This window comes from Enhydra lutris, unplaced genomic scaffold (assembly GCF_002288905.1).
Source record: "Enhydra lutris kenyoni isolate GAN:26980312 unplaced genomic scaffold, ASM228890v2 scaffoldscaffold14, whole genome shotgun sequence".
In the NCBI taxonomy this organism is placed as follows: Eukaryota; Metazoa; Chordata; class Mammalia; order Carnivora; family Mustelidae; genus Enhydra; species Enhydra lutris.
The window spans coordinates 38,175,067-38,200,932 of record NW_019154098.1 but is presented as its reverse complement, the minus strand read 5'-3'; the positions used below and the strand labels follow the sequence as shown (position 1 = coordinate 38,200,932).

Below are 25,866 nucleotides of genomic sequence, written 5' to 3'. Positions count from 1 at the left end.
ACTAATGTTGTTTGAGCTTTTATTTTTAATTTAACAAATTTAAATTCGGTGCTCTTCATCCAACATACCCACCATTTAGCATTTCTTGGATAACAAAATTTGAAAAACTATATATAGCTCACTACCAGTTTTAAAATATGTAACCTGAAATCATTCCAAAATATTTTAAGACAAATTTGGCAAAGAGTTTATTTTGTAAAATAGCATGGAACTTTGTGTGGGTTTTAAAATAATTTTAGAATTAGTTACAGATAATTTAATGTTTGTCATTCTTTCTTGGGGGCAAATATTTTAAATCTTAAGATAGGCAGAGTACCACAGTGCTGACCACATACTATTATGCAGTTTTCATTGTTTCCAGTCAAGTTATTGTGCCCTACTATGTAGCTAGATTTATTCTAGTATCCAGGTCTCAATTTCAAAGATTCTAATTTTAATCTTATGAACTATATTTGGTCAGGACATTTTGAGTATTCAAACTTAAAAGAACCTATCTTATAGTATCTACTCAATATCACCATTCATAGTTCAAATGGTTACTTATATTCCATATATATGTGTGTATATGTATAAATATGTAATCTGATCCAGTTTGTAATTCACTTGGTATTTTTACTGTCACTGGAAGATAACCTGAATGTAAAATTACAGTATGATCCTGCTTCTGTGTGGGCATATCCAGCACAATGCAGGAAAAAAAAAAGACTTGAAGGAAATATTAGTTGTGTTAATAGTTGTTATTGGGAGTGGCAGCGTTTTGACTAGTTTTGATTTTTCTCCTTTATATATTTTCTAATTTATCTTTTGCGATGTATCAGTACCTCTCATTTTGACAAGATTTGATTTTTCTTCTTATATATAAATATTTTCTGCTTAGGAAAATATTTTTAGGATTGGTTTTGATTTTTCTCTACATATTGTCTAACTTATATGCAGTGAGATATTCTTACTTCTCTATTTAGAAAATAAGTATTTTCAACTTGCTTAAAAATAATTTAGCTCTCATAATAATGTCTATAATGTCTATACTTACAAGTGCTAGTAGAATTGCAAACTCAAAACTGTAAATCATGGAAACCTATTTTGCATTAGTTGGCATCTCAAGAGTAAATGTTAATAAATACTCCAATACTCAGTATACTTGAAAAAATAATTTCGCAAAGTACTTTATAACCACATTAAAATGGTTTTATCTCGTAATTTATATTCATGAATTAATCTCTGATACATAAATAAAAGAAAAAAGTATAAAAAAAGGAAAGGAATTTTACTTTTACTCCTGATATTTATGAGTAGCTTATTTTTCATCAAGTATATTTTATTTTAAAATAACGTATTATACCTAACAATCACCAGCAGAAAATAACAAAATGCATCTTGGGTCTTGCTCGCAGAGATTCTGCTTAAGAAGGTCTGAATTAGAAACCAAGAATCTATGGTTTATATGTGCACCCACATGATTTTGGTGCAGGTGATCCAACAGATGATAATAGATTATTCTTTTCCTCTCTTATTCCTCAGCTAGATCTATAGTCTCCAAGGTATAATGACTACATCCCCAGCAATTGCACAATGCAACCCACTAGGATGAAGGAAAAGGAAGTTAGAATTTCTATTTATATCTCCATCTCATTTCCTTAAGTTCTATTTCTATATGTTTCACAATGTATATAATTACTGATATAGTAGTATGTATTATTTCTGTATGTTTTATGATGTATATAATTCTTGATATGTAGTATAATAAATATAAACATAAACATTTTCCAAGATTACTTTTAAACAGCATATAAATTGTTTAGCACATTGGTCTCTGGTATTGTCGCTTTTTTGATGCTGTATTAAATGTTTTATATTTCAAAAATAGATGATAGACCCCTTATAATCAAGTGACAGCTGTATTTTTATATGTGTGCTTATCTGCCCCCTTTGTCCTTGTTACCAGGTAATGCTTTTCCTTGGACTATCAGCTTGCATCATTTCAGCATGTATACCCTTTTCAGTAAACAAGTGACACTTTGCCTTGTGGAACCAATGGGTTGTACCTCTACTCTAGCTGTTACATCTCAAAAACTACTCGCTACAGGACCCGATACAAGGCATTCATTTGTCGTCTGTCTCCATGTTGACCTAGAGTCACTTCAGATAAAATGCTCGAACCCTCAGGTTAGTATAGTTGATTTATGAAAGGAAATTTAAAATAATGTGATTTAAGGACAATTGTGAATTTTATAAAGGTTTCTCTTCTGTTTAGTGTCCTAAATGATTTTTCACAGAGCATCAAGATCAGAATGGTTAGATTAAGAATTGCTTTGAAGCTCTCTCAAGTTTTGTAACTTAAACTCTTCTGAAAATGTAATGGTGGCAGCATAAATGCATCTTTTGGCTGAAAGAATGAAATCAGTTGCAGGTATAAAGTGTTTAAACACTGAAGGATTGCTTTATTATCAACCTGGAAGAGTCTTTTAACATAATCAAATACAATTTCAACAAGATTCTCACTCAGAACTTCTTCTGCTCTATACATAATATTTTTAGAAAAGCACTGTTTACTACTTAAGAAATATATTTTACTAATCTCGTAACATTTCAGTTGGTATGGGCCAAGGGTGTTGAATTCTGTAGTGTTACAATGTAATATGAATTCCAGTCTCCCAGGTTTATACAAATTATTGTGTATAGTTAACTTGTTTCTTTAACCTTAAGCAGACTGTGGTATACTTTCTACATAGATGGTCAGTGTTGAATACCACTGAAATTATATTTAAAAAAAATTATTTTTAGGGGCGCCTGGGTAGCTCAGTGGGTTAAAGCCTCTGCCTTCGGCTCGGGTCATGATCCCAGGGTCCTGGGATCGAGCCCCGCATTGGGCTCTCTGCTCAGCGGGGAGCCTGCTTCCCCCTCTCTCTCTGCTTCCCTCTCTGTCTACTTGTGATCTCTGTCTGTCAAATAAATAAATAAAAAATCTTAAAAAAATTATTTTTAGATAGGTATTCGATCTGACAGGTCGATATTGATAAATCTGTATTTATCTCAGCATTAGTGGTTATAAGCCATTAATTAAGCTCATTTTTAGACTGCATTTTTTTTAAAGTGGGTTCAAATATTATTTCATATTTTATACAGCCTCCTTACTGATATCATCCTCCTTTCTCCTCTTCTTCCTGCCTGGTTAATGGAGGATTAAAGGGACCTAATGGCTGCCAGATTTCTAAATATCATGTGAACTGGTACAGTGTAAACTCTAATTAGACTATGAAAGATTTTCAACATATAATCTTCTAAAATAACTACTAAAAATAAAATGTAAAAATACAAAGAGATATGGCTAAGAGATGTATTAAAATGGAATACCAAAAATATTCAAATGATCTTAAAAAAAAGTCAGGAAATGGTAACAGAGTTTAAAAACTGGATAGAAACAGAAATGAAATTTTATCATTTGCAATGACATAAATGGAGCTATAGTCTGTTATGCTAAGTGAAATAAATAAGTCAGAGAAAGACAAATACCATATGATTTTACTTATATGTGGAATTTAAGGAACAAAGCAGGTGAACATAGGGGAAGGGGGGAAAAAAGAGGGAGGCAAACCATAAAAGACTCTTAACTATAGAGAACAAACTGAGGATTAGTGGAGTGTAGGCAGGCAGGGCATGGGCTAAGTGGGTGATGGGTTTTAAGGGGGGTACTTGTTGTGAGGAGCCCTGGGTGTTATATATATGTAAGTGATGAATCACTGAATTCTGCTGAAACCAGTATTACCCTGTATGTCAAAAAATTAGTATTTAAATAAAAACTTGTAACATAAATAAATAAATAAATAAATAAAATGATAGAGCTGAGCTATTCTCACCAACAATGTTAAATGTTAATGATGTTAACTAGGAGTGTTTAGATCATGAGTTAGCAAACAAAAACCTGCAGGCCAAAAACCCAGTTTTTATATTTTGTCTGAGGTTGCTATTATGCAGAATTAAGTAGCAGCCCCAGAAAACAGTATGGCTCACAAAGTCTAGAATATTTACTATCTGACTCTTTAGCAGAAAGTTTGCTGACCTTTGGTCCAGCTACTCCTATTAAAAGGCAGAGATTTACAGAGTAAGACTCCACTGTATATTGCTTCAAAGAGAAGCACTTGAAATATAAAGAAACAGATATAAATAAATGCATAGGAACAGTATATCGTACAGACAGTGTAAGATGGCTGGACTTGCTTATTTTAATATCAAATAAACTAAAGAAAAAGGGTATTTTTTTTAAGATTGTATTTATTTGACAGAGAGACCAAAATAGGCAGAGAGGCAGGTGGCGAGGTGGGTGGGGGGTGAGGGGTGGTTGGGTGGGGGTGTACAAAATTACAGCTCCCTGCTGAGCAGAGAGCCTGATGATGGGCTTGATCCCAGGACCCTGAGATCATAAACCTTAGCTGAAGGCAGAGGCTTAACCTACTGAGCCACCCAGGTGCCCCAAGAAAAAGGGCATTACCAGAGATAAATAATGACATGAAACAAAAATGGGTGGAATTAAAGAAAAAACAGATGATTCTATTCAGTACTGCATAGTAGGAACTTTTTTTCACAATCTCAGCAGTTATAAAGCAACTAGAAGAAAAATAAATACCACACACAGTAGGGAAGTTTATAACACCTTTCTCAGCAATTGATAAAGCAACCAGATAAAAATAAATAATTGGAGATCTAGAAGAATGAAAAATACTACACACTCATCTTGATCTAATTGACATTTATGGAACACTGTATCTAACAAACGTGGACTACATGTTTTTTTCAGATGTTCATTGTCTCATTTTGTTTACAAGATCAAAATAAAGTATATTATCTAATCATCAAAATGTATTAGAAATCAGTAATAAACTGTAGAAAAACTGTATATATCTAGACAATAAAGATGCTTCTAAATAATCTATGAACCAAAGACAAAATCACTTGGACGTAAGAAAATATTTTGGTTGAATGACTTAAAAAAAGTGGACATAGTAAAGTAGTCTTCAGAGTAAAAACATAATTTTAAATATTTACATTAGAAAGGAAAAAAGATCTTAAGTCATTCACTTAAGGGTCCTCTCTAGAAAGCTAAAAAAAGAACAAGATAAACCCGAAAGAAGTAAAAGGCCAAAAATAATAAAGATAAGAGCAGAGAAGACTAGTACAATAAAAAAAGAGAGAAAGATAAAATACAAATTACCCACTTTGGGAATGAAGAAGGAGGATTATCACACAGATTCTATAGACTTTAAAAAAAATAATAGAATATGAACAACTTTATGCCAGCAAGTGTAACAATTTAGATGAAAAAGAATTTTTTACTGTAAAATTACTGTACAGAAAAATATACAAAATAGAAAATCTGAATATCCTTTTAGTTCTATAAAATAAATTAAATGTGATATCAAAATAAGTTTTAAAGAAAAATTCAGGCCCCAGTGGGTGAATTTTACCAAATATTCAGGGGGAAAAAAATAGGAAATTTTCACAAATTTTTTTCCAGAGATATAGAATGAAAGATTCCTTTCCAAATTGTTTTATTTTTTTTTAAGATTTTATTTATTTATTTGACAGAGAGAGATCACAAGTAGGCAGAGAGGCAGGCAGAAGGGGGTTGGGGGTAAGCAGGCCCCCTGCCCAGCGGAGAGCCCGATGCGGGGCTCTATCCCAGGACCCTGAGATCATGACCTGAGCCGAAGGCAGAGGCTTTAACCCACTTTAACCCCGTTAATAAATGGTGATAAAGTAGGGTTCATCTTAGAAATTCAAATTTGGTGTAATATTAAAAAATCATTTAGTAGAATTCACCGTATCAATAGAAGAGCTGAGAAAAATCCTATGAAAATTTCCATAGATGCAAGCAAAACTTTTGACAAAATTTAACCACCCATTCATGATAAAAACTCTAAGCAAATTACAAATATTAGAGAATTTTTCAAAGCTGATAAAGGATATATGTAGGAAATCAGATATCATATTGAATTGTTTTCCACTAAAATACAAAAAAAGCCCAGAATGCCTGCTTTTATTACTTAATCTGTATCATACTAGATGTCCTAGCCATTCCAATAAACCAAAGGAAATTAAAAGGCATAAAGATAAGGAAAAAGTAAAGATCTTTCTATTTGTTTATGATAAAATGTTTTATAGAAAATCCTAGAGGAATTAACAACCTATTAATAAAATTATCGAGGTTGTAGGAGACAAGAGTAATGAATAAATATCAGTTGTATTTTTGCATAGTAGCAGCAAACAGCTAGAAACTGGAATGAATCCATTCTACTTATATTGATGCCCAGAAACATGAACAAATGAATCTAACTAAAGATGTCCAAGTTTTACTGTGAAAACCAGAAAGCATTGCTGGGAGAATTTAAAGAACCTAACTGGAGAGATATACCTATTCATAGATTGGATCAGTCAATATTGTTCAAAGGGCAGCTCTTCCCAAATTGATTTTGATATGGGCATAATCAAGTTTAAAAACATTTTCTCTTTGAAAAACACAATAAGATAGCAGAAAGTCATATACTAAGAGAAAGTGTTTTGTTTGTTTTATAAAGTTTTAAGGGGTGCCTGGGTGGCTTAGTCGTTAAGCGTCTGCCTTCAGCTCAGGTCATGATCACAGAGTCCTGGAATCGAGCCCCACATTGGGCTTTCTGCTCAGCGGGAAGCCTTCTTCCACCTCTCCTCCCCCCTGTTCATGTTCCCGCTCTCACTGTGTCTTTCTCTGTCAAATAAGTAAAATCATTTTTAAAAAATTAAAAAAATAAAGTTTTAATGTATTAGACCGTGTGTGGCATTTGGGAGGGGGGGAGGTGGGAGAAGCAGAGGGAGAAGGAAAGAGAGAATCTCAGGTACTACAAGTCCAATACTATAGACCTCATCCAGAAGTGAGGAGAACAAAGATGAATAAGATAAACACATTGTTGGGGAGCAAGACTATTCTGTCCCTGCAAGGTCCTTCTATGGACTAAGAATCAAGTTGACATCAGAGAGATTAACAGGAGAAAATCAAATTTAATATTTGGGTTGAAAGACTTAAATGTGAGAAAGGAAACCATCAAACTCTTAGGGGAGAACACAGTCGTACACACATATATATGATGGAATATTACTCAGCCATCAAAGAGAATGAAGTATTGCCATTTGCAAGGGCATCTATGGAGCTAGAGTCTATTACGTAAAGTGAAATAAGTCAGTCAGAGAAAGACAAAACCATATGATTTCACCCACATGTGGAATTAAAGAAACAAAACAGATGAGTATAAGGGTGGGGAGGGAGAAAGAGGGAAGCAAACCATAATAGACTTTTAACTATAGAGAACAGAGGGTTGATGGAGGGAGGTGGGTGAGGGGTAGGCCAAATGGGTAATGGGCACTTGTAATGAGTACTGGGTGTTATATGTAAGTGATGAATGACTAAAATCTATCCCTGAAACCAGTATTACTTTATATGTTAACTTAGTAGAATTTAAATAAAAACCTGAAACAACAATAAAAAATAGCATATGTGTGGAGAATCCACAAGAAATAGAAATTCCAAAGATAGGCAAAATTAGGTATACATGTCATCTTGGACTAAGGTGAAGGAACAGGGGTCTGGACTTCAGAGGAAAGGAATGCAATTTATAGGAAGATAAAAAAGAGCAAATGTTTAGTAAATTAATATTTGCTGGGCCACTCAGAAACAATGGGACATAGAGGAATTTGATCAAGCAGGCCTTGCTCTATGTTCCTCCCAGTCTACATACCTCGTTCATAACATACTGTAGTTCTTAGTCTCATAGTTCTCTTCCTGGAGCAGGTCCTCTGCCTGAATGCTTTGAGGCAGTTGTGGGGGAGGTAAAGAGCTTTACCTGAATCTACCGGGTTTTGATTGCTTTTTAATTCAATATAATCTTCATGTCAGAGTGGGCCATCGTGGGGCGGCCTGTCCTTGGCCCATGCAACATGAAGAAGGCCATGCCTGCACACATCTTAATGCAGCTGTTAAAAGCCACAGATAAAGAGCAAATCTTGAAAGTACCATGAGAAAAATAATGCATTACTACAAGAGAACCAAGATTTGATTGTTAGATTACTTCTCCTGAGTATAAAGATCAAAAGAGCAACATCTTTATTTTTTTTCGAAGATTTTATTTATTTATTTGACACAAATAGGCAGAGTGGCAGACAGAGGAGAGGGAGAAGCAGGCTCTCCGCTGAGCAGAGAGCCCAATGCGGGGCTTGATCCCTGGACCCTGGGATCATGACCTGAGCCGAAGGCAGCTGCTTAACCGACTGAGCCACCCAGGTGCCCCTAGAGCAACATCTTTAAATTGTGAAAATAAAAAAATAAAAACAGCCTATCAACCCAAAATTCTAAATTAAAAAATAATGTTTATGAATAAAGACTAAATAAAGACATTTTCACATAAAGGAATCTATCACCAGTAGAACTGCACTGTAAGAAATCTTAAAGGAAGGTAAACTGGGTGGCTCAGTCGGTTAAGTGGCTGCCTTCTGTTCAGGTCATGATCCCAGGGTCCTGGGATGGAGCCCTACATCAGGCTCCCTGTTCAGTGGGGAGCCTGCTCCTCCCTCTCCCTCTGCCTGCTCCCCCTACTTGTTATCTCTCTGTGTCAAATAAATAAAAAATCTTAAAAAAAGAAAATAAAGAAATCTTAAATAAAGGATGTCTTTCAGGCTGAGGGGAAATGAAACCAGATGTTCGAGCATCTTTTTAAATGTTCATTGGCCATTGTGTTTGTGAATTGACAGTTCATATTATTTACATTAATTTGTATTTTCCTGTTTATGAGTAAGGTTGAACAGTTTTTGAATGTTTATTGGCCAAAGAACTTGTTTTATGAATTGATAATTTATATAATTTATCTACATTTTCTATTAAATTTCTTAGCAATTTGAAGAGCTCCCCTTAGGCTCTATAAATACAAACCCTGTATTTGTAATGCAGTTATTTGCCTTCATGGCGTCTTTTACCAAAAATGTTTAATCTTTCTTACTGAAATATATCTATAGGTCTGTTTTTATTTTCTGGGTATCCTACCTTACAAAGAATACCATGGGCCCCTAAAATGCATCCACATGCATCCTAAAATTTATCATTTATTTTTAAGATTAATGACTCAAAATAACCTTTTTTTTTTTTTTATTTTTTTTTTTTTTTTTTTTTTTTGAGTGGTTTCTCACTAATCCATTTGTTTTGGTTTTGTTTTCATGAATAACAGTGCTTCTTGTTCTTTTTGTGCCATGGACTTCTTTGAGAATCTGATAAAAGCTATGAGGCTGTTTCCTAAAGTAATGTATATACCCACCAAATTTTGCATACGTTCTCGGAAGCTTTGTGGAGTACTGATTTATAGCCAGTACATAAGATTCTTGATTCCATTTTAAGAAAATATTTCCTTCATAAATACCAATTTTTGGTTTACTCATTAGTGATACCAGAAGTTTTGATACTGGAATATTAATTAATTTGATTCATTATTGCTTAGATACAAAACCTTCAAGTAGTTTATATATTTTAAAATAAAGGGCAAACTCTGTATGTAGGGCATGCCCAGAACAAATTCTTTATCCTGTTAGATGTTACTGTAGGTCTGTGTATCAACTATGGTGAACTGAACTACTGTATCAGTTCTTAGAACTCATTGCTGTTCAAGGGCCTTAGACAGTATAAATATTTAACCCAGTTGAATATTCAGAGTTTTTTTTTCCTAAGGGTGATTTTCATTAACCCTTCCCTTTAACTTAACTGTTTAACAGTTACCAAAGTTACACAATTCTCTTTAATGTCTTTAGAAACTAGTTTCTTTGATCTTAAAAATTATATTTACTCTAAAATTAAAAGACCCTGTAGAATCCTGTTTTCAATATAAAATTTCCCTTTAATATTATAAAAATTTCCCTTAGCCAATAAATTGATATATTTTATTTTCTTATAAGGCATTTCTAGGAACATAAAACCATCTTTACATTTTTGGGTTGTGAGTATGTAGAACTAGAGAAAGAATGGGTTTATGCTTTTTATCCTGTTTATTCATAGTTTTTATTGCTGTAAGTTATGTTCAGTTTTAAGAAGGGCTCTGAAATTTGACATTACTGTCTAGGAAAACAGCACTGAATTTAAACAAAATGGGTTTGTATTCTCGTACCACTCACTCATTCTTAATTTTTCTGAGCCCCGATTTTCATTTTTATCTTTAAGCAAAATTAGACTGGGTAAGGGTTATGCTTTATATGAAGAGTCTTTTTAAAAATATTTTTGGAGGCAAGAACTTTTTTTTTTTGAAACTGAGCTCCAATAATTAATGACAACCTACTTGCCAAATGAGCTAGACTTTTTAAGTTTGTATTCACTTAGAGCTCTGGTGTTCACTGTGGATTAGTGATCCTTTGTTGAAATTCCATTCCTGCTTGGTTTCCATTGAAATTGTATATCCATGGTTTTCTTCTTCTATCTGTGGTTACTCTTTTATCTGAGTCTCTCTCCTAATACCCTGCAAAACAAGTTCTTCCTGCCTAACTGGATAGAACTTTTCTTTTCATTGCCCCTGTATCATTTCCTGCACTTGGCTGTTGCTCTTGCTAGTCTTGTGACTGGAATGGCTTTTGCCTCCACTTAAATTGCATCTGCCCTTCAGGAAGGTATCTCTTTGAGAATTATCTCAGCCTCTCCAGTCCAATTAACTCTCCTTTATGATTGGTTATATATTAAATGAAAAAGTATATGTAAAGTTAATTTTTAAAAAGTAAAATATTACATTTTTTATATTCAGTAGGTTTTTTATATATAAGGTGTTAATATTTAGTCACTTTCAGAAATATACATAAAACTTCCTCACGTGGCACTCATTTTTTAGAAATTTTTAAAATTTTATTAGGATATTCTTAAATGCAATAAACTGCACATGTTTAAATTATCTAATGCTATATGATTTGGCACATAAAACCATTCTCAGAATCAAGATAATGCATTCATCCATCATCTTCAAAAGTTTCTTTCTGCTACTGTGTTATCTTCTGTTTCTCTACTTTCCCTGTTCCAGACAACTACTGATTCTGTCACGGATTAATTGTCATTTGCTAAGATACTGTATAAATAGAGTCATACAGTTGTATTCTGTCTCTCTAGCCCCCCCCCCTTATTTTTTTGCCTCACTTCTTTCATTCCGCATAATTATTTTGAGACTAAGCCTTGTTTTTCATGAATCCATATTGATTTCTTTTTACTCCTAGATACCATTCTTTTGTATGGATATATTGCATTTTGTTTATCTACTTGTTGGTAAACATTTGAGATTTTTTTTTCCAGTTTTAGATTACTATAGAAAAATTGCTATGAACATTTGTGTTCACGTTTTTGTGTGGACATAGACTTTCATTTTTCTAGAGTAAACACTTAGGAGTGAAATGGCTGGATCATATGGTAGGTATATGTCTTTTTCAGAAGCCACCAAACTGTATTCTGAATTTTGCATTCCCATCAGCAGTAAATGAGAGTTTCAGTTGTTCTACATCTTTGCCAATACTGGTATGGTTAGGCTTTTTATAGTTGGCCATTTTAATAGGTGGGTAGTGGTAGCTCATTGTGGCTTGAATTGGCATACTTTTCAGTACAGCTTGGAGGATAAGAATTGAACATTTATCTTTAAATTTTTTATTTTTTTAAAACCTTTGAATTTGGCAAGTCTGAATTCTGTGATAGCAGCTCTCTCCTTTGAAAATAAAAATATGTTTATAAAGTTTATGTCCATGATCGCTTGGCACATTAACTACACAATGTACTTAGTGACATTCATACAAATTATTTAAACCTAATTGTTAAAGGAAATAAGAAATAGTGACAATAAAAACATCAGTTCTCTTAAATAAATAAACTGTATGCCCTTAGAAGTATTTAGAAATTGTTTTCTTTGGTTTATGCTTTCCTTATTTGTCAGTTTTTATTGTTTAAGAAAAAGTAAAATAATCTTTTTTCAAAATATTTAGCAACACAATTTTTTCTTTTTAGTGAGAACTTAGTCTTGATTATGAAGGACAAAAGAATTTGCACTAAAATTTTTCTAAGAGGTTTTTTGTAAGATCTCTAGCCATTAGAATATTTTTTTAAGCAAAAAGAACTATAACCTGAGATTTGAGACTTCATCACACACAAAGCAAGAGAAAACTGTAACCCAAGTACTGTTCTATATCAAATAAGGGTTGACAACAGTGTTTTTATGCATCTGTTCTGCCCACATAAGAAGCCAGCTTTATCATCTGGATGTGTCCTGGGGCTGAAACTTCTTATAAATATGAGAATTTCACTTTTTTTTTTTTAATGGCAAACGGAATATGGTATCCAGCTGTGGATTTGCTTATATATTTTGTTTGCATTTTTTTCTTTGGGCTTGTTTTATACAGTATATGGCAATATGTTGTCATACAAATTCCATGATTAATGCTTATTTATGAAATCTTATGTAAATATCTTAGAACTTAGTCAAACAATGTGCAAGTTAAACAGTTTTTTCTCTGAATATTGGAATGACAAATCCAAGGGTAATAGTAGGTTGGATAGTTTATGTTCTTTATCTATAGCAAAGTTTCATATGTAACATTTTCCTTTTACTATTCTATGTTATGTCATTCTTTTTTACTTTATTTTGCTGGGCAAGAAATCCCGTTTCAGTTTTATCACTCAGAAAAATAAGGAGAATTTAAATGTGGAAATCATTTAGAAATAAGAATGGTAATTATTTCATATGTAATTAAGTAATCATATTTACTAGTATATATTTGATATGAAATTCTGATATTGACCTCTGCTTCAGAGGCATTTCTTTGTGTTTGTTCTATTAGTCATATATTAAAAGCAATCCACTGTCCCATAATAAGCTGTTTTGTTAGCATTATTACCATATTAACATGATTTTCCCACAAAAATGCTAAGTTGCTCATAAAATATCACAGTATGAATATGTGGCAAACTTTATGGGTAAATTCATTATATCTACTTCAAATTCAAATCATGATAAAATGTTTAAAGTTATAAACTTGTTACATGAATTTTCTCTGTATATCTCATCAGAATCATAGTATCATAAAATATTTATGATCATATGTATAATTATACTATATAATATAATAATTATTTATAGATCACAATATAATATGATTAGTGGTACATTAACAGATTTTTATTTCCATATATTCTTGTTTCCTTAGACTTGTTTTAATTTTCTCACATGTAGTAATTTAGTTAATTGTCACTAGAAGTTGAAAGGCTTATTTTCCCTTTTTTTCTTTTTTCCTTCTGCTCAGGTGCAGCTCTTATATGAGCTAACTGAGATCATGAATAAGGTCTGGGATAAGATTCAGAGGAGAGGCAATCTCAGTCCTTCCTCAGCCTATCCGGAAACCATGGCAGGGCCGGGTCCTGGTTCTCCAGTGAGAAGCAGTGTAGGCACAATTCCTCCAGATACCAGCACATGCAGCCCATCTGCTGAGGTTGGAACTACTACTGAGGTAAGTGTTTCTGAAAAATTCTGTTGCCCGTGAAGGGTGATATATACCACAGAGTTCTATACCAGGATTGAGAATGAAGATGACCTCACTTCTGTGGAAGCTGGCAGGTTCTGAAGGCTCATGGAGAGCTGTGGTAGCAGTGGCTGTTTATTAATGTTCCTTTTAGGTCCCAGGATTCTAATTTCTTTCAGTAGGTAGTGGGGTAGTTCAGGACAGTGGAGGGTTCTCTGAAATGGAAAAAACTAAGACACAGTAAAGGTATGTTTCCTCAGATGTATGGAAACTTAGCAACTGAATGAAAATGAGGTTCATGCTCCTTTCCCCTGCCCCCTCTGTCCCTGCCCTTTTTGTAAACCACAGTGTTCTTACCATCTTACCATTAGTGGTTTTTAATCCTGTCGGACCCAAAGTCCTCTCCTTCTCCCTTACAGTCATAGAAAACCTTCTTTTCATTTTTAGCACCCTAACCTCAGCCAACATGCCAGTGCCCTTTTAAAACAAATATTTCATAATGTCCCTTTACTATCCTGAAATGAAAATAAAAAATAATATAATCCACATATTTTCAAAAATATCTAATATCTTAAATAAAATATAAAGGATTAAAGAATATAATTCAAGGTATAATAACATGTATTTCATTATACGTATAAATGTTCAGACAAGACTGTGTTAGAAGAAGATCGGATGAAGTAGTTAGGTACATATAATTATTGTGAATGTGAGTGATACAGATAGACTCGTGAAGGTCTATATCCAATATCACAAGTGGTACTGTTGTGGCATCATTTGTTGATGGTGTCATTTTCTGAAATAGTGGCAACCCTGGTAAAGATTTGAACAAAACAATATTCTTTTCATTTCAGTAGTTATGTTTCTGGAACTGTTGGTATGTAAAAAAATCGTGCAGAAAATGCCAAAAAAATAGTGTTTAGATCTAAAACTGAGTTCAATTTTATTTCCAAAGTTGATATACAAGATTTTCACTTGTATAAATTTCCATGAGCTAGGGAGCACCCGTGTGACTCAGTCAGTTAAGCATCTGCTTTGGCTCAGGTCATGATCCCACGGTCCTGGGATTGAGCCCCATGTTGGGCTGCATGCTCGGTGGGAAATCTGCTGCTCCTTCTCCCTCTGTCCCCTCCCTGCCCTGCACATATTCTCTTTGTCTCTCTTGAATAAGTAAACAAAATCTTTAAAAAAAAAATTCTCTAAGATAATTTTTGTTTCTCAGGACAGTCTTACTCATCATAGAACCTCTTGATTCCCCTACTCCAAACCTTTAAATGCCAGTAGTGACACCCAGTCATTGAGTCAAAGAAACACATCCTAATACATTTCCAAAACACACGCTAGGGTGCTGAAGTTGTGCCACTGAGAACTACTGGAGAAGACAGAGGTAGAAGTTATGTTTCTGTTTCTGTTTCTGCCTACAGATATCATTTCCTGTGGAAATAAAGTTATCGGCAAAATACAGAAATGGAATAAGAAGCGAGTAAAGGAAATTTTTTTTTCAAACAAATCAGTAAAGGCAATCAAACTCAGTTAAATGGGCATTGTTTTTTACTTGTTTTGAGGCTCTAACACATATTAGAATAGATTTATTAGAAAACAGCACAAGCAACTTCTCTGTCCCTGCTCATTCTAAATTCTGAAAAACACAGTGACCTGAGTGATAGGTATTACTTTGTTCACCCCCCACCCACCCAAATGAGGCATAGGTCAAGAATCTAGAAATGTGCCATATGAAGTTAATGGGGCATATCCTTTCTAGGGTAAAAGCAGTGAGTTCTTTCTTGGAGATTCCTAATGTTCTTAGAATACAAAAGCTCCTGCAGTTTAAAACAACAACAACAACAACAACAACAACAACAACAACAACAACACTGTATTGAATGCAGTAGTGTCCAAACTTGGTTAACCAAAGACTTTTTCTGCATATTAACATTGCACAGAATACACTTTGTGAATATTTTGGAAGAGTAATCAAAGCTTGGAGTGATAAATTGCTAGACAAAGGATAGTACAAGTGCAAATGATGAATGAAGTTAAATAATAGAGACATTTCACTGGCAGAAAGGAAAATGTTCCATTAAATGATTGTTTGCTAAGTACTTTATTTACAGGGATGTCCAGATAAATGTGACTACCTGTTTTGGGGAGTGGCTTTTTATTAGAAAGAAACATTTAAAAAACATTAAAAGACCAGTAAAGACAGCACTCTCATGGAATGGTCCCATCTAGGGACTGCCATTCACACAAAGTATAGTATAACCTACTCAAAAGAACATAATGACCCTGTACAAGACATAATAGAGATGAACATGGCCTGTAATTGTAGGAGTATGATTAACAAATTTATTCTATGAGATCTATGGGAATTTTAAAGAGAAGGTGACATTTCAGATGGATCTTAAAAATGATATGACATTAGTAACAATTTTGTTTTAGTAAATGTATTACAATATGATAAGCTAGAAGAATGATGTCTTCATTAGCCAAAATGGGGAAATTAACAAAGGGAAAGATTAAAAAGGGGAGATTTTTTTTCAATCACATAAAAAGAAATTAATTCTGATTTTAAAAATAAATTCCATACATAACTGAAATTAATTTAAATTTAGAATGTTGAGAATTCTTTCTAATTGAGTTATAGACATTAACAATGAAAATGTTCCTAGTGGATTTATTAGTTTTGTGTTAGCTGTGGATTTTTTTTTATTAACATAAAATGTGTTATTTGTTTCAGAGGTCCAAGTTTGTGAATCATCATTCTTACACAATTCACAGCACTCACCATAGCACATACCCTCCCCAGTGTCCATCACCCAGCCACCCTATCCTTGTCCCCCAACCCCAGCAACCTTAGTTTGTTTCCAGTTTCATTTTTCTGCATGTGGCTGTCCAATTTTCCCAACACCATTTGTTGAAGAGGCTGTCTTTTTTCCACTGGACATTCTTTCCAGCTTTGTCGAAAATTAGTTGACCATAGAGTTGAGGGTCCATTTCCGAGCTCTCTATTCTGTTCCATTGATCTATGTGTCGGTTTTTGTGCCAATACCATACTGTCTTGATGATTACAGCTTTGTAATAGAGCTTTAAGTCTAGAATTGTGTTGCCGCCAATTTTGGTTTTCTTTTTCAACATTCCTCTGGCTATTTGGGGTCTTTTCTGGTTTCGTATAAATTTTAGGATTATTTGTTCCAGTTCTTTGAAAAAAAAATTGATGGTATTTTGATAGGGATTGCATTAAATGTGTAGATTGCTTTAGGTAGCGTAGACATTTTCACAATATTTGTTGTACTAATCCATGAGCATGGAACATTTTTCCACTTCTTTGTGTCTTCCTCAATTTCTTTCATGAGTACTTTATAGTTTTCTGAGTATAGATTCTTTGTCTCTTTGGTTAGGTTTATTCCTAGGTATCTTATGGTTTTGGGGGCAATTGTAAATGGGATTACTCCTTAATTTCTCTTTCTTCTGTCTTGCTGTTGGTGTATAGAAATGCAACTGATTTCTGTACATTGATTTTATATCCTGACACCTTACTGAATTCCTGAATGAGTTCTAGCAGTTTTGGAGTAGAGTATTTTGGGTTTTCCCCATAAAGTACCATATCATCTACAAAGAGTGAGAGTTTGATGACTTCTTTGCCGATTCAGATGCCTTTTATTTCTTTTTGTTGTCTGATTGCTGAGGCTAGGACTTTAGTACTGTGTTGAATAGCAGTGGTGATAGTGGACCGCCCTGCTGTGTTCCTGACCTTAGGGGAAAGGTTCTTAGTTTTTCCCTATTGAGAATGATATTCACTATGGGTTTTCATAAATGGCTTTAATGATATTGGGGTATGTACTCTCTATCCTTACACTGTGAAGAGTTTTGATCAAGAAAGGATTAGCTCTGGATTTAATCTGACCTGTGTGAAGAAGATCTGTAAATGAAAGAATCTTACTGCAAAAGATTTATTTATTGGAGGAAGACCATGTAAAGCAGCTTACAGATGGTAACACAGACTTATGGAAGAAAAAGTAGCAAATATTTTCAGAATGTACCATCTTTTCTTGTTTACATAGTGTGGTCAAGAAAAGAGGTGAGTAGTCCAATATGGTTTTGAAACATACAATTACTTGTGAAACTTGTTCTCTGAGAAGTATCTTAAAATAATTTAGCTGCTTTATTTTCCATACATGGCAGGAAGATTTTTGTGAAGACTGTTATGATATGTTAAGCAGTATTAGGGCTGAATCTAACTTTACAAATAAAAGGTGTCTGTGTATTAAATATTAAATATTTAATTTCTCTCCTTGCTCTCAAGATAATAGTTGTTAGGTGAAGATCAAGGTTAGCTATGTATCCTTTGAGTTTAAATTTCCCCTTCGAGAATTAGCCCATAAATGATGACATCTGAAAATACAATCCTTATTTTCTCCTGTGTGTATGAATGCTACATCTATGACTCAATCTGTGGTTTAATTTATCCAGAATTCAAAATTTGTGCCCAAGTTTTCATTTTCTGATTTTTCTTTATTTATTATGCTGCTAGAATTGTGTGTAATGATCTTTGTAATTTTCGTTACTTTACTTTTGAGTTCTAGTATGTTAGGTATGTTACTGTGATCCCTTGAATTCCATTTTTAAAATTTTTTATAATGTTGATGAATTTGCTTGTATATTACTTACTAAATGGAAATAAACTTTGTTCTCTCACTGGAGAAGCTACTTAATAAATGGGGTTAGGAAGGACAATGAGGAGAGTGTACACATATATTTTGTGTTAATCCATTTTAAAAGCCTTTCTTCCTATTTGGACATGGCATTCCTAGAAAGCTCTTAGCATCCCTTTGCTCCTTTTGGTAGTTATCATCCTAATAATCTTTTGATTCTAAGAAGACATTTTATGAACAATACTGTCATGTAAGCAACAGAAGTCTCTGTATACAGATTTGAGTATAAATTGTGTGGTTAGTTAGAGCAGTGCTTCCCTACCTTTTTCATGTCATTGCATATATAGAAAATGATATTTATGTATGAAGTTATCAGAAAAATTTCTAAGTCACTGGAAGTTCCATTTACCTCAGATCCTGTCCGATGATTCTGAAAGCCAAGGGATCTATGTCTCAGCACAGTTGTGACACATCCCATGGTGTTTCCACACAATAATTAGGAAGCTCTGAGTTTACTTTTAATATTTTTGTTATTTCCCCAAAACTAGTTGTTGTTAAATTTAAATAAAATTGTTACATTGAGATTGTCTTATAATTATTTTCTACCCTCCTCTCCCATTATATCAAAATAGTAGTATTATAAAAGCATAGGACAATTGTGATATATGCTTTAATTGTTGTGATACACTCTTCTTCATACAGCCAGGGCCAAGGAGAAAATTAAAAGTTAAATCATAATGACATATTTATTTAATCCAAAACAGGTTTTAGAAAATCTATTGTCAAGTTTCATGGGTTATTTGACTGATTACTTGACTGCTTAGTTCTGAGTAAGTCCCAGTATTGTCTTCATCTTTATAAGAGCTGGGAGCATAAAAGGCATACCCTTGATTAAACTGAAAATGTTGCCATTGCATAATTTATATATAGAAATATGGCTGACCTCAGGGCCTAATGCAAAAATTTTATGGAGGAGATTTACATTAGCTTTATATTTTGGAGTACCCACTGAACTAAGTACTTTACTAACAGTATTTCTTTTTTTATTTAATTAATATATAATGTATTATTTGCCCCAGGAGCACATGTCTGTGAATCATCAGGCTAACACATTTCATAGTATTCACCAAAGCACATACCCTCCCCAATGTCCATCACCCAGACACCCGATCCTTACACCCCTTCCCCCAGCAACCCTCAGTTTGTTTTGTGAGATTAAGAGTTTGTGTCCTCCCAATCCCATCTTGTTTCATTTTTTCCCTCCTACCCCCCATGACCCTCCGCCCTGCCTCTCAAATTCCTCCTGTCATAGAGATCATATGATAATTGTTTTTCTCTGATTGACTTTTTTCACTTAGCATGATACCCTCTGGTTCCATCCACATCATTGCAAATGGCAAGATTTCCTTTCTTTTGATGGCTGCATAGTATTCCATTGTATATATATACCACATCTTCTTTATCTGTTCATCTGTTGATGGACATCTAGGTTCTTTCCATAGCTTGGCTACTGTGCACATTTTAAGCAGTATTTCTTTTAATTCTCAAACCAATGTTATGAGGTGGGTAATATTATCATTTCCCTTTTAGACTAAAAAATTTGTGGCTACAGAGGTTAAGTAATTTACTTGAGGTCAGAGAGAGAATAAGTAGCAAACCTGAAATGAAAATTTCTGCATTTCTACCCAAGTCTGTAATGTATACTATCATATGAATTATGGGACACAGTGCATTTGATAAATCTTTCTTTTTTAAGTAAATTGTTGCCACTAAGTATAGATGTATTATTTATCCCGCTCAGCACTTGTGGTTTTGTGGTATATATTTTTTCAGTTCTGGAATGTTCTCGGACAATATCACTTGAGAAAATACTTCTACATTATCTTTAGTCTCTCTTTCTAGAACTTTTTCTCTTTCCATGTCTTTGAACCACTTTTTCTTTTGTTTTAGTTTTTGGTTTTTCCCCTTTTTTCACATTCATAAGCCTCTGTTTTCTTTCTAGGTTATTTCCTCAATTTCACTATTGTTACTGTCAACTATTGTTAAATATTGACATATTGTTAATTATGATTTTATGTCCCACTTAACTTTTGTATGTCAATTTTTTATTGTAAAATACACCAATAAAATTACATTTTATTGTAAAATACACGTAAAAATTACCATTTTAACAATTTTAAATGTACCATTCTGTGGCACTGTTGTGCAACCATCACCATCATCCAGTTTTTTAATCTTACTCAACTGAAATTGTATACCCATTAAATAGTAACTCCCCATCTCAACCATTAAGCTTTCCAATCCATGAACATGGAACATCTTTCCATTTATGTGCATATTTTTTTCATTTCTTTAGCAATATTTTGTAGTTTTCAGCATACAAGTGTTAAACCTCCTTGGTTAAGTTTATTCCTAAGTATTTTGTTCTATTTGTTTATTTATTTGTTTATTTATTTTGAGAGGGAGGGAGAGAGAGATTCTTCAGCAAGCTCTATGCTTAGCATGGAGCTCAATGCAGGTCTTGATTTTACAACATTAAGATCATGACCTGAGTGGAAAGCAAGAGTGAGACGTTCACCGACTGAGCTACCCAGGTGCCCCAGTATTTTATTCTTTTTGATGCAGTTTAAATGGGATTGTATTATTAATTTTCTTTACTGATTGTTCACTGTTAGTATATAGAAACACATTTTGCTGAATTTATTAATTCTAAAATTTGTGTGTGTGTGTGTGTGTGTGTGTGTGTGTGTGCGCGCGTGTGCGTATGTGTGTAATCTTCAGGGTTTTCTACATAGAAGGTCATGTTTTTTGTGAACAAAGAAAATTTTATTTCTTCCTTTCCATTTTGGGTGCCCATTATTTCTTCTTCTTCCCTAATTGCTCTGACTAGGACTTCCAGTAATATATTAAATAAATATTCCACTTAAAGTTTTAAATATTAGATAATATTTTTAAGATGGACATAATTTTCTCTTTTGCTAGTAATTTTGTGTGAAGGAAACTATGTTTTAGCTCTAATAAATTTTGTACAAATAGCAAAAGACATAGTGAAAAATTGACGCTTTGTTGCTTTTTCTGTTTCTATGTTATATGTGCTTCTTATGCTGTTTTTTATCTGAAATATGTGTTAAGTTTTTAATAAGGTAGAAGTAAAATGTTTTAGACTGAAAGGCTTCCATTGATTCAGAGGTAAAGATGTCAAATTATGATTATATTATTTCAGCACTATACTAGATGTGAAATAAAAACTCTCCACTACCATCTGTTCCCTGCTATCTTTCTATCAGAGGGTAACCCTAATTTAAGTGATCAGTACAGTGCTTGGTGCACAGCGGGTTTCAAACACATTGCTATTGAATATGTGGATGTTAAATTAATTGGGAATGTCAACTCATTATGACTAAGTTAAATTTGATTTATTATAGTACAGGGCATGTATATAATTTACTAAGTCACTGCAAATATATTTTGATATAAATTCATAAAGCTATATAATGAGGTTTTTGTTTTTTGTCTATTGTTTTTTTAAACAGAATTTATATTTTTTATCAGATCTGTTGTCTGAATATTTTGAGAGTCTAATCTTTTGTTTGTTTGTTTGTTGTCTTTTTAACTTTTATTCATAATAGATTGTTTCCTTATGTGTTATGTAACCTTGTATTGGGAGTGTTTCATTAATTGAACTTTATCTATGAGACTTTTATATTATGGTTGAGGCCTTCTTCCCACAAAAGGATTTTGTGTGTTTGCTTCTTTGAGGGAATCCAGGTTACTAGCCTGAAAACCCTTTACTGTTCATTTCGTAATGAGAAGTTTCTTTTAAACATTCTGGCAGTATAAAATCATTGAGCCCCATGTTGGGCTCTGTGCTCAGCAGGGAGTCTGCTAGAGATTCTCTCTCTCTTTCCCTCTCTTCCGTTGCCCCTCCACGTACTCTCTCTTGAAATAATAAATTTTTTTTAAAATGCATTTTTTCCTGTTTTATCCTGTAGGGTTTTTTTCTTTTTTTTTTTTTCTTTTTCTAATTTAGAGAGAGATGGGGAAGGGCAGAGGGGGAGAGAGAATCTTAAGCAGGCTCCACACCCAGCACAGAGGCCAACGCGGGACTCCATCTCATAACCCTGAGATCATGACCTGAGCTGAAATTAAGTTAGACACTTAATCAACTGAGCCACCCAGGTGCTCCTGTTTTTTCTAATCTCTTAAATTGGATACTTAGCCTAATGTATGTTCAGCCTTTTACAAACTTTTAAATATTTAAGATAACATCCTTTATCCTTAGAAGAATTTAAAATATTTGAATTGGGGCATGGATATGTATACACACATAATAGATAGACGGACCAGGAAATTTAGTCCATAATGGATTCTGTTTCCTAGAGACAATTCTGTATTATACAGAAGGGGGAACAAAAATTTTAGTATGCAGCAAAAAATATAAAATACTGAGTCCATGTTAGAATATTGATTTACAACTCAACCAAAAGTAAAAATTGGCAAATTAACCTCTCATGTTGGAAGCTTTGGTTCACGGCAGAATTTGACTTCTATTCTTCATTGATTCGGGATTAAAATAGCTTTATGCAGCCTAGCTTAAAGAAGATGTGAGATACACACACACACACACACACACACACACACACACACACACACACAAAAGTATTACTCAGCCATAGAAAAGAATAAAATCTTGCCATTTGCAACAATATGGATAGAGCTGGAAAGTATTATGCTAAGTGAAATAAGTCAGTCAGAGAAAGATGATTTCACTCATATGTGGAATTTAGGAAACAAGACAAAGGAACAAAGAGGGGGAAAAGAGAGGGAGGCAAACCGAGGAACAGACCCTTCACTATAGAGAACACAGTGGTGGTTAGCAGGGTGGAGGTGGGTGAGGGGATGGGTGAAGGAGGTGATGGGGATTAAGGAGGGCATTTGTGACGAGCAAATGGTGTTGCTCACCAAAGGGCTGAATCACTCTGTTGTACACCTGAAACTTACATTATACTGTATGGTAACTAACGAGAATTTAAATTAAAAAAATAATCTTATATGAGGTGCTTCATTTTTTAGTCTGCAGTAATTATTTAAAACATTTATTTTCAGTTAAATTTAAAGTGACTATGAGGAAAAATAGGTACATGTGGCCAAAAGCCAAAAACTACCAATTATAAAATAAGTAAGTCCTGGGGATATAATGTACAGCAGGGACTATAGAGTTAATAATATTCTATTCTGTGTTTGAAAGTCGGTAAGAGAGTAGGTCTTAAAAGTTGTCATCACAAGAGAAAAATAACCTGTAACTATGCTGGTGATGGATGTTAATAAGACTTATTGTGATCATTCACAGTATATACAAATAATGATCTTGTACACCTGAAACTATTACAATGTTACATGTCAGTTATATCTGTTGAAACATTTATTGAAAAACAGAAGTGAATATTGGACTGAGAAGTTGTTGACATCAACTGCTATAGCAAAACTTTTGTCAGTTTTTTACTTATTATGGTACAGTAATAAGCAGTAAGCTATGTCAAATTATTATTTCAAACAACCCTTTAGAAAGTAAGTTTAGTTTGGAGCGCCTGCATGGCTTAGTCAACTAGGCAGCTATCTCTTGATTTCGGCTTAGGTCAAGATCTTAGGGTCATGGAATCAAGCTCAGGATTGGGCTCAGTAGGGAATCTGCTTGAAGATTCTCTCTCTTCCTTTCCTTCTACCCCTCCACTGTTCATGCACATGCTTCTCTCTCTCAAATAACTAAATCTTTTTTTTTTTTAAAGCTAAATTTAGTTTGAATACTGAGTTGTTATTTTAAGAATGTATTGTAATCATTTTAACTCTCCCCCTTTAAGTAGACTTGTTTCATTCAATATTTATCTTTAAATGGTTTTATATTCAACATATAGGAAGACATTTTTATTCAAAATGTGGGAATCATGGGGCACTTGGGTGGCTCAGTTGGCTGAGCGTCTGACTCATGGTCACAGCTCAGCTCTTGGTCTCAGGATCGGGAGTTCAAGCCCTATATTGAGCTCCACTGTCGGGGTGGCGCCTACTTAAAAAAAATGTGGTAGTTTTAGCATTTAGATTATCATCTGATCAATTGAATAGCTGTTGGAAGACAAAAATAATATATCAAAATAGATTAGAGAAGTGAGCTTATTTTTTAGCCTTTGCATACATCAACAAAATACTTTGCAATGCTTTTCCTATTTCCAAATAATCATATTCACATATTCACCATCACAACTATTGACTTACTAGATTTTGCTTTTTAAATCTAAAGATTTAATTATTATATAAATTATGAATATAAATTATTATATTTAATTATATAAATTAACATATCAATCTGAGGCCACCTTACATTTTTTTAAGGTTTTATGTAAATTCCAGCTAACATACAGTACAATATTCGTTTCAGGCATACAATATTTGTCTTTCTCTGACTTTTTTTTTAGCATAATACTATGTAGCTCCACCCAGGTTATTACAGATGACAAGATTTCATTCTTTTCTATGGCTGAGTAATATTCCATTGTATATATACATGCCACATCTTCTTTATCCATTCATCAGTCAATGGACACTTGGACTCTTTCCATAATTTGGCTGAAACTTTGGGATGCTTGTACCCCTTTGAATTCACATTTTTGTGTTCTTTGGGTAAGTACCTTATAATGCAATTGTGGGATCATAGAGTAGTTTTGTGGGGTTTTTTAAGATTTATTTATTTGAGGGATGACTGGGTAGCTCAGTGGGTTAAGCCTCTGCCTTCGGCCCAGGTCATGATCTCAGGGTCCTGGGATCGAGCCCCGCATCGGGCTCTCTGCTCAGCGGGGAGCCTGCTTCCCCCTCTCTCTCTTCCTGCCTCTCTGCCTACTTGTGATCTCTCTCCCTGTCAAATAAATAAATAAATAATCTTGGAAAAAAAAGATTTATTTATTTGAGAGAGAGAGTGGGGGGAGGGACAACAAAGGGAGAGAAAGGGAATCTAGAGTAGACTCCTTGCTAAGCTCAGAGCCTGACACAGGGCTCAGTACCACAGTGCTGAGATCGTGACCTGAGCCGAAATCAAGAGTTGCACACTTAACCAAGCCACCCAGGTACCCCAAATTTTATAATTTCTTTATGTGCTTTAGATATGAACCCTTTATCAGATATGTCATTTGCAAATATTTTCTCCCATTCTGTAGATTGCCTTTTAGTTTTGTCGATTGTTCCTTTGCTGTGCAGAAGCTTTTTATTTTGATCAAGACTCAGTAGTTTATTTTCACTTTTGTTTCCTTTGCCTTGGGAGACATATCTAGAAAGAAATTGCTGTGAAGCCACCTTACATTTGTTGTGCTTATTTATATCAATTATATATCTGGGAAATTTTTTGAAATCACAGTTTTGAATTTTTTATTTCTAATATCTGTATTCAAAAACATTAATAAAAATTTTAAAACATTTACTATTTAAAGTATTGTTTTTCTTGCTGAGTCAGGTCAATTATATTAATTATTTTGGCTATAAAGAATTCACTATACATGAATCTGGTTTTAAAAAGCATACTCTTTACAGTTGTTTGTATTAAAAAGAAGAGAAGTATTTGTTTATATGAACCTTGGGTGATTTATACTTTAAACTATGAGTAATTCTTTTTATGTTGACATGTTGATAGGAAGTA

General features: G+C 33.7%; 1 protein-coding gene across 5 annotated transcripts in view; it reads left to right on the top strand.

The window, feature by feature from the left end:
* The window catches only part of LOC111146810 (vacuolar protein sorting 13 homolog B), a 755,552-nt gene that overhangs the window by 389,336 nt on the left and 340,350 nt on the right, over nt 1–25,866 (top strand). For all 5 annotated transcript variants that reach the window (XM_022502501.1, XM_022502502.1, XM_022502500.1 and 2 more), the window contains 2 exons: nt 1,946–2,166; nt 13,321–13,524. In XM_022502501.1, the coding sequence (XP_022358209.1) occupies nt 1,946–2,166; nt 13,321–13,524 (425 nt within the window). The remainder of the gene's footprint in view (nt 1–1,945; nt 2,167–13,320; nt 13,525–25,866) is intronic.